This window comes from Capricornis sumatraensis, chromosome 16 (assembly GCF_032405125.1).
Source record: "Capricornis sumatraensis isolate serow.1 chromosome 16, serow.2, whole genome shotgun sequence".
NCBI lineage: Eukaryota > Metazoa > Chordata > Mammalia > Artiodactyla > Bovidae > Capricornis > Capricornis sumatraensis.
The window spans coordinates 46,715,421-46,726,233 of NC_091084.1; the positions used below are offsets into that span (position 1 = coordinate 46,715,421).

Below are 10,813 nucleotides of genomic sequence, written 5' to 3' on the forward strand. Positions count from 1 at the left end.
TACACAGGCAAAAGTATAATGATCTCAGTCATTACAGAATAAACTGCAGTTGAAAATGGGCACAGGCTTAAAAGTTTGGAGGTACAGTTTTGGAAAAATTATATGAATAACATTTTAAAACTATTTTCAGAAGATGAAGTATTTTTTCATGTGACTGATATGTTTTTTGTAATTTGATCTTATTTCATTAAAGGTAACTCACTATAGGTCTCCGACTTAAAATTAGATATCTGAAAATTTATTCCCTACCTTTACTAAAAAACTGCTCCCTGGCTAATGACGTGGAATAGATATATTTAAACCAGATACTCAATTTCCTCTTCTTATTATCTTCATGGGCATATTATCATATCAAATCCTATGAAATAACAGGCTTCACTAAGAAAGTATTTTTCTGGCAAGCTCTCTTCAGAGCCCCTTTAATCTCATTGTTCCTGAGGCTGTAGATGAGGGGGTTCAACATGGGGATCACCACCATGTAGAACACAGACACCACCTTGTTCTGGTCAGTTGAGTAGCTGGACTTGGGCATCACGTAAATGAATGTGATGGTCCCATAGAACAGAGTGACTGCTGTGAGGTGGGACGTGCAGGTGGAGAAGGCCTTGTGGCGCCCCTCGGTGGAGTGCATCCTCAGGATGGTGATGAGTATGTAGACATAGGATACAGCTATGACAGTCACTGTGACCACAATGATGGAGCCAGCTGTAAATGAGGGGACAACTGCAGGGATACTGACGTCAGAACAGGAGAGCTCAACCAAAGGAGCAAAATCGCAGAAAAAATGATTGACTTGATTTGGTCCACAGAAGTGTAAAGAGTAGAAGGAAATAGTAAAAGAGCAAGCATTGAGAAAACCACCAGTGTAAGACATCATGAGTAACTGGACACAGACTTGTGTGGACATTTTGGTGGAATAAAGCAGTGGGCTGCAGATTGCTATGAAGCGATCATATGCCATGGCAGCCAGAAGGAAGCACTCAGTTGACCCAAAGAAAACACCTGAACAGAGCTGAATGGCACACCCAGGATAGGAGATGGTATTTCTTTCCACTAGGAAGTTTGCAAGCATATTGGGTGTAACAGAAGATGAATAGCCCACATCAACAATGGCTAAGTGGCTCAGGAAAAAATACATAGGATGATGGAGCTGAGACGAGATTCTGATAAGAAGATTTGTGCCGAGATTCCCACATATGGTCATCAGGTAGATAAAGAGGATGACTATGAAAAGGATGACTCGAAGGACTGGATCATTTGTCAAACCCAATAAAATAAACTCTGTCTCCGCAGTGTGGTTCCCATGCATCAGGGAATACATCAGGTAATGTAGCTGCTGCCCAAATGAACCTGTGATGGAACAATACATTAAAGAAGCTATAAATCTGATTATTTCATTTTCTATTAATATAATACATATATGGAAATTGATTACAGATAAAGATATTCAAGAATCAAAGCATGTTTACATGCAATCATGAGCCTACTTTATTTTTTTAATTGTTTTCAGCAGAAGTTCCCCAAAACTTCCTTGAAATAATGCTTTTACCTTTTGTATTATGTTTTTTCCAAAAATGTGCTTAAAGTGAACTTTGAGCCAAAGAACAAATAATATATGATGAAAATGTAATATAGATGAAAATAGCAAAAAGGATCAGTGAGTATCACATAAAATAGGAAAAAAATGTGTAGGGTTTTATAATAAAGATGAGTAATTTAATAGCTAACAATTATTACATGCCTACTAAAGTGTAAAATAGGGTTAGATTTTTATATTTATATGTTTATCATTTATCATATATAGCCTATGCTTATATTTTAGTCTATATCTATAGTGTAATTAGTGTATATACATATTTAGTGTGTGATATAGTCTGTATTATTTGTTGTTTAGTCACTACGTAGTGTTCGACTCTTTGAGGCCCCATGGACCATATAGCCTGCCAGGCTCCTCTGTCCATGAGATTTCCGGGGCAAGAATACTGGAGCGGGTAGCCATTTCCTTCTCCAGAGGATCTTCCTGACCTAGGGATCAAACTTGTGTCTCTTGTATCTCCTGCAGATGGATTCTGAGCCACCTGGGAAGCCCAATACATAGTCTATGTTTTCACGAAGTATTATTCATGACTTTTATTATTTATGAGTAAATTGAGTCTGAGAAGGCTCTGTAAGTTGCACTATGTTGTTTCATAGGTAAAGTCAGAGTATGAAGCCCAGGAATGCTGACTACCCATTCCTTTAGTAGTTGTTGCTTAGTCACTAAGTCATGTCCAGCTCTTGGTAACCCCATGGATTGCAGCATGCCAGGCTTCCCTGTCCTTCACTATTTCCTGCAGTTTGCTCAAACTCCTGTTCAATGTGTTGGTAATGCTATCCAACCATCTCATCCTCTGTTGCCCGCATCTCCTCCTGCCCTCAATCTTTCCCAGCATCAGAAATATTTATAGTGAGTCAGCTCTTCACATCAGGTGGCCAAGAGATTGGAGTTTCAGCTTCAGTATCAGTCCTTCTAATGAATATTCAGAGTTAATTATTTTTTTAGGATTGACTGGTCTGATCTCCTTGCTGTCCAAGGGACTCTCAAGAGTCTCCTCCAGCACCACAATTCAAAGGCATCACTTTTTTGGCACTCAGTCTTCTTTATGGTCCAGCTCTCACATCTGTACATGAATACTGGAAAAACCATACCTCTGACTATACAGACATTTGTTGGCAAAGTGATGTCTTTGCTTTTTAATATGCTGTCTAGGTTTGTCATAGCTTTTCTTTCAAGGAACAAGAGACTTTTAATTTCTTGGCTGCAGTCACCATCTGCAGTGATTCATTTAGCAACTATGCAGTAAATAATCACTGATCATAAAGTCCAATACACCTGACAATGAGTGGACAGCAGATAATCCTTTCAGCCTTCTGGCAGTTATTTTGAAAAGAGATACCTAGTTAGTTATATGTTTCATGATATCTATCACTTAAAATTTTTTGAAAGGAGAAATAGAAGTGTTCTTGACACTGTAACAAACAAATTTCAAATTTGAATAAAGTTACTACTGTAAATTTGTTGAGTATTTTTAAATTAAAAATTATATTGTTTTAACAACTAGCTTGAAATATCAATGTAGTCACTATGCAAAAATCATGATTGATATTTAGCACATAATTTATTCAGATATATTTATTCTGAGATTTAACAGATCAAATCACTTCCTACTATAACAGTATTTGGACTTTTGTAGAATGAAATATTATTTGCAATATAATACAAAGATAAATAAAGTGTGTTTGAAAACTGAGAATTATCAACCAGATAATGATCCTCAAGTCCAAATTTTCTGACTTATATCTTGAATGAAAGATCCTTCATCTTACCCATGATGTGATAATCTTGAGGCTAAAGCATCAGAGATATTCACAATATCTTTCCAAATTTAAAACTTAAATACAAGTATTTAAACATCAATAAATGCTCAAGCATCTCTGGTAATAAATATTTTAGCATTATGTTGAAGTGCTGAATTTGGTGAATGTTGAAAGACCATGTCATTTTCCATCTTACGGATTGATAAACAAGGGATCCTTGTTGTGGACTATGCCTGTTAATTCACATGAAATTGATGGTGGAAACAGCAATTCAGCCAAAGTTGCTTGCTATTAATAGTTGCTTGATTATATCTGCCCTGTTCCCCAACCAAACTTGTGAGTATATTAATATTAATAACCAAGGAGTAGAATATTCTCATGGAGAAGAAAATGGCAACCCACTCCAGTATTGTTGTCTGGAGAATCCCATGGACACAGAAGCCTGGTTGGCTACAGTCCACAGGGTCGCAAAGAGTCAGACATGACTATAGTGTCTTAGCACGCAAGCAGAATGTTCTCAAATGATAAATGAAAATAAATATATCTGATTCATTAACAAGAGCCAAAATCTTACCTCTTAGAATAAGAGCTCATTCATTTGTAACAAATCATAGTTGTGGTTATAAAGCTATCTTTAATTCTTGCTTGCCTTTGGGGATAAATCTCTGGAGATTCTAGGGATTCAAATGTGAATTTAAAAGCATGTGGAACATCATTATGTTCTTTAGCAGATATTGAACATCTCAATTCACACAGAAAGACAACTAATCTTTTAAGTGTTGTCAATTCTCAAGTGGTTAATTTATTCTTTTACTTCTAGTTAGGTGATTATACACTTTTTTATAGCCTTCTATCAGAAAGTATAACAACTTTTCCTAGAGATAATATTGGTTTCAAGTTTTCTTTGACATTTATGATTAAGAAATATTTGATACTAAACTTGAGGTTTAAAAAAAAACTTAGATTTATCCCTTCAAAATGTGCTTTTTCCCCCCAAAATTTATTTATTGGCTGTGCTGGTTCTCATTGTTGCAAGCTTTTCTCTAGTTGTGGCTAGTGGGAGCCACTCTCTAGGTGTGTACAGGCCTCATTGTAGTGGCTTCTCTTGCTGCAGAGCATGGGTGCTTTAGGGTGGGCAGGCTTCAGTAGTTGCAGAATGTGGGCTCAGTAGTTGTGGCTCCCAGGCTCTAGTTCACAGGCTCAATGGTTGTGGCACATGGTCTTAGTTGTTCTGCTGTATGTTGGAGCTTTCAAGATCAGGGATCAAAACTGTGTTTCCTGCACTGACAGGCAGATTCTTCAGCACTGAGTCACCAGGGAAGCCCTCAATATGTTTTTGATAAGTATTTTGTGTATCTATATGATATGCTATTAACTACTTTGGTGGAATATGTGGTGGAATTTGATATAAAGTTGAATTAAAAATAGTCAAGTGGACCTTGGGAAGCATCACTATGAACAAAGCTAATGGTGATGATGGAATTCCAGCTGAGCTATTTCAAATCCTAAAGATGGTGCTGTTAAAGTGCTGCACTCAATATGCCAGCAAATTTGGAAAACTCAGCAATGGCCACAAGACTGGAAAAGGTCAGATTTCACTCCAATTGCAAAGAAGGGCAATGCCAAAGAATGTTCAAACTACTGCACAATTGCACTCACCTCACATGCTAGCAAAGTAATGCTCAAAATTCTCCAACTGAGACTTCAACAGTACATAAACTGAGAACTTCCAGATGTTCAAGCTGAATTTGGAAAAGGCAGAGGTACCAGAGATCAAATTACCAACATCTGTTACATCATAGAAAAAGCAAGAGAAGTCCAAAAAAACATCTCCTTCTGCTTCACTGACTACGCCAAAGCCTTTGACTGTGTGGATCACAACAAACTGTGGAGAATTCTTAAAGATGTGGGAATACCAGACCACCTTACCTGCCTCCTGCAAAACCTGTATGCAGGTGAAGAAGCAACAGTTAGAACCAGACATGGAACAATGGACAGTTTCTAAATTGGGAAAGGAGTGTGTCAAGGCTATATATTGTCACCCTGTTCATTTATCTTATATGCAGAGTACATCATGTGAAATACTGGGCTGGATGAATCACAAGCTGGAATCAGGATTGCTGGAGAAATAACAACAACCTCAGATATGCAGGTGACATCACTGTTATGGCGGAATACAAAGAGGAATTAAAGAGCCTCTTGATGAAAGTGAAAGAAGAGAGTGAAAAACCTGGCTTAAAATTCAACATTCACAAAACCAGGATCATGCTATCAGGTCCCATCACTTCATGGCAAATAGATGGAGAAGCAAAGGAAGCAGTGACAGGCTCTATTTTCTTGGGCTCCAAAATCACTGCAGATGGTGACTGGAGCCATAAAATTAAAAGATGCTTGCTCCTTGGGAGAAAAGCTGTGGCATACCTAGACAGCTACAAGGGACTTCCCTTGTAGCATAGCTGAGCTGGTAAAAAATCCATCTGTAATGCAGGAGACCCAGCTTAATTCCTGGGTCGTGAAGATCCCCTGGAGAAGGGACAGGCTACCCACTTGAGTATTCTTGGGTTTCTCAGGTGGCTCAGTCAGTAAAGAATCTGTCTGCATTGTGGGAAACCTGGGTTCAGTCCCTGGGTTGGGAAGGTCCCCTGGAGGAGGGCACAGCAATCCACTCCAGTATTCTTACCTGGAGAATCCCCATGGAAAGAGGAGCCTGGTGGGCTACAGTCCATGGGGTCATAAAGAGTCGGATATGACTGAGTGACTAAGCACAGTACAGACAACACATTAAAAAGCAGAGACGTTACTTTGCTGACAAAGGTCCATATAGTCAAAGCTATGGTTTTTCCAGTGGTCGTGTATGGATATGAGAGTTGGGCCTCCAATCCATAAAGAAAGCTGAGCACCAAAGAATTGATGCTTTTGAACTGTGGCATTGGAGAAGACTCTTGAGAGTCCCTTGGACTGCAAGGAGATCAAACCAGTCAATCCTAAAGGAAATCAACCCTGAAATATTCATCAGAGGGACTGATGCTGAGGCTGAAGCTCTGACCACCTGATGCAAAGAGCTGACTCAATGGAAAAGACCCTGATGCTGGGAAAGATAGAAGGCAAGAGTAGAAGGGGATGACAGAGAAAGAGATGGTTGAATGGCATCACTGACTCAATGGACATGAGTTTGATCAAGCTCTGGGAGATGGTGAAGGACAGGGCATGCTGTGGTCCACAGGGTTGCAAAGAGTCAGACATGACTGAGTGACTGAACAACAACAATCTTATGAAGACTAAGAGAGTAAAAGCCTTGAAAATCATGTAGAGAACTACAAAGTAAAAGTGGATAAATTTCAGATAAGAACCTATGTGCACCTTATCTTTGACAAATGGGGCAAGAATATACAATGGAAAAAAGATAGTCTCTTCAATAAGTGGTGCTGGGAAACCTGGACAGATACTGTAAAGGAATGAAATTAGAATTCTTCCTAAAAACATATACAAAGATAAACTCAAAATGGGTTAGAGCCCTAATTGTAAGACCAGAAACTGGAAAACTCTTAGAGAAAAACATAGCAAAACTCAATATGACATAAATCACAGCAAGATCCTCTACCCCACCTCCTAGAGTAATGGAGAGAAAAAACAAAAATAAACAGGTGGGACCTAATTAAACTTAAAAGCTTTTGCACAACAAAGGAGACTATAAACAAGGTGAAATGCAACCCTCAGAATGGGAGAAAATAATAGCAAATGAAACAACTGACAAAAGATTAATTTCCAAAATATACGAGCAGTTCATGCAACTCAATACCAGGAAAACACACAATGCAATCAAAACATGGGCAAAGACCTAAACAGACATTTCCCCAAAGAAGACATACAGATGGCTAATAAACACATGAAAAGAAGCTCAATATCACTCATTCTTAGAGAAATGAAAATCAAAACTACAATGAAATGTCATCCCACACCAGCCAGAGTGGCCATCATCAAGAAATCTACAAACAATAAATGCTGCAGAGGATGTGGAGAAAAGGGAACACTGTTGCACTGCTGGTAAATTGATACAGCCACTATAGAAGACTGTATGGAGATTCCTTAAAAAACTAGGAATAAAACTACCATATCACCCAACAGTCCCACTACTGGGCATATACCCTGAGGAAACCACAATGGAAAAAGACACATGTACCTCAGTGTTCATTGCAGCACTATTTACAACAGCCAAGACATGGAGGCAACACAGATGTCCATCAGCAGATGAATAGATAAAGAAGTTGTGGTACTTATATACAATGGACTATTACTCAGCCATAAAAAACAAATTTGAGTCCTGGTGAGGTGGAGGAACCGAGAGTAAAGTCAAAAAGAGAACAACAAATATTATATATTAATGCATATATATGAAATCTAGAAAAATGGTACTGATGAACCTATTTGCAGGGCAAGAATAGAGACACAGACATAGAGAATAGATGTGGACACAGCAGGGGAAGAAGAGGGAGGGATGAACTGAGAGAGTAGCATGGAAACATATACACTACCATATGTAAAAATTGATAGCCTGTGGGAATTTGGTATGTAACACAGGGAGCTCAAATCCAGTATTCTGTGACAACCTAGAGGGTTGAGATATGGTGGGAGGCGGGAAGGAGGTTCAAGAGGGAGGGAACATATGTATAACTGTGGCTGGTTATGTTAATGTATAGAGGAATCCAATACAACCTTTTATAACAACTATCCTCCAATTAAAAGTAAATAAATTTTAAAAAGCTGATCAACAGTTACCTGGAGCCAGGGGCAAAGGGAAGCAAGAACTGCACACAGACATAAGAAATCTTTAGAAGGTCATGAAAGTGTTCTAGCTTTCAAAACTAGTTATTGAAATGAATAGCATAGAATATTGCTATCAAATAATTTTTTTCTATTCCAGGAAAATTTCATGACCCATATAGAATATTTCTGCATCCAAGAATATGGGTTTTATGGCCAAAGAAGTAATTCTCACTCTGACCATATTTGCATATTCTAGATCTCTGCTTTCTCTTTCTATATGTTCACTATTGATCTTTCTCTCTCTGTTCCTTTCTAGAAGCTAGTATAGGATGTTTAAATGATTTGAAGTTAATTGGTGACTACTCTGCTTGAAAGGGTTATAGAATTATTCTTTCCTATCTTAATTTTATGGCTTATTTGCTTAATGCTAGGCCATAGTTTTTTCTCTTTCTGTCTTGGAGATGAAGGACAATAAATTCCATGAGGGCAGACATCTTTGATTGTTTGTTATTTGTATTTCCTTTAGTCTAGGACAATGCCTGAAATATGAAGCAGTCGATATAAATTTTGAATAAAAGAATGAATGAAACAATTAATGCTCTATATTAGTATCCCTAGAAAGATCGTTAATAGTATTATAAAGAAAATGTAACATGCAAATGCTTTTTCAAATTTGAGGAGTAGGGGAGGGTGGTGGTGTCTATAACTTTGTTTTCAAGCCAGAAATGACACTGTGATTCCTGTTACCATTTCTGTAGCTGAGTTATGTTGCATTTGAGAGTATAATTGATGAGATAATAGGAAAGATAGACTGATGGTTCAGGGTAGAGAGACACAGAGCAGCAGCATCACGCAGTCCCATCTGTCTTTGACAGACTGTATTGCAGGCATCCATAGAAATCAATAGTATGGACTTAGTATTCACTAACTGTCCTCTGAATAGAAGCATAAGAAAAATATCAATCTCTACTAATCAGAACTGTTTATGGGAAGCAGAAGTCCCAGCAGTAGAAGGTGCAAGTGCAATAAGATCTAGGCACAGAAATTCAGTCTGTATGACTAGATGACTGTCAATGATGTTGGAGGGTTATAACTATAATAGTTCCTCAGAGAGGAGGACTCTGAGTCAACAATCAGAAACTGATGTGGTTACCTATAAATTTTTTTTTTATTTCAGGTGTGCTTTTTTAAGTATATATAGTCCTCATTCCTGTGTATGCATTGAGACTTGTCTTATCACAAATTCTTCAAGAGCAGGACCTTAAACTGCAATTCGTATGTGAGTGATTTAGTGAGGAGTGATGTCAGGGGAAAACTGTAAGGCGAGAGAGAAGTGAGACAGCCATGAAGAGAAGCCAGATAAACACGTGGGCTCTGCTGAAGTGTAGCTTTAGTCTGAAACCACAGGGAGAAGTGGAGCATGAATGGCATTGCAGAGTTCTCCTACCATGTGACAATAGGGTGTTTTGCCCATTATTTTTTAAAACTATATCATTAAGTTGTTGGCTATGGGATGCCCTGGAAATATATACTCCCAGACATTTGCAATCAGTTGCATTCCTTTTATCAAAGAGTAATTCTTGAAAGAATATATTAGCAGCTGGGTCTCAAGTTGATGAAATGTTCACTGGTCTGATAAGGGAGACTGAGGAAAGACATAAATTATCTACTCAAGAAATCCCAATTTATTTTCTGTACAATTACCTAAACTGATACACTATATCTGCTAGCCTTGAGGTTCTATGTCCATAAGGTTTACTTAACTAAGGGCTTCTTGGATGAGGTAGGATTTATGGTGAACATTTAAAAAATGGGGGAGAATTTGGATGAGTAAAGTCAAGAGAAGGAATTTTCAGACAGATAGAATGAAGAAGGTACAGATGTTAATCAGAAGATGATGTTTTGACTGGTTTACATCAAGTGTTGAGGTTCTGAAAGCAGATATCAGAGAAAAGATGAGGTAACATGTTAGACAGAAGGTAGTACAGGTGGTGTATGTAGGCCAGGCTGATGAGAGAAGACACTGATTTTACAAATAACAGTGCATTAAAGGGGGGATATTTTTTAAATTTTTTAAAATTTTAATTGGAGGCTAATTACTTTACAATATCGTGGTGGTTTTTGCCATGCATTCACATGAATCAGCCATGGGTGTACATGTGTTCCCCATCCAGAACCTCCCTCCCACCTTCCTCCCCATTCCATCCCTCAGGTTCATCCCTGTGCACTGGCCCTGAGCACCTTGTCTCATGCATCGAACCTGGACTGGCGATCTATTTCACATACGATAATATACATGTTTCAATGCTATTCTCTCAAATCATCCCCTTGCCTTCTCCCACAGAGTCCAAAAGTCTGTTATTTACATCTGTGTCTCTTTTGCTGTCTTAGATATAGGGTCATCATTACCAGCTTTCTAAATTCCACATATATGCATTAATATACTGTATTGGTGTTTTTCTTTCTGACTTACTTCACTCTGTATAATTAGGCTCCAGTTTCATCCACTTCATTAGAACTGATTCAAATGCATTCATTTTAATAACTGAGTACTATTACATTGTGTATATATGTACCATAGCTTTCTTATCCATTCATCTGCCAATGGACATCTAGGTTGCTTCCATGTCCTGGCTATTGTAAACAGTGCTGCGGTGAACATTGGGGTACACATGTCCCTTTCAATTTTGGT

General features: G+C 38.1%; 1 protein-coding gene across 1 annotated transcript; it reads right to left on the bottom strand.

Moving 5' to 3' along the window:
• Positions 1-358: 358 nt before the first annotated feature.
• On the bottom strand, positions 359-1,321 carry LOC138092115 (olfactory receptor 5P76-like). The gene has a single exon (XM_068987985.1). The coding sequence runs from the start codon at positions 1,319-1,321 to the stop codon at positions 359-361; it is 963 nt and encodes a 320-aa protein (XP_068844086.1).
• Positions 1,322-10,813: the final 9,492 nt, after the last annotated feature.

Coding starts and splice junctions, on each gene's coding strand:
- LOC138092115 (XM_068987985.1), bottom strand. CDS start 1,321: ATGTATTCCCTGATGCATGGGAACCACACTGCGGAGACAGAGTTTATT.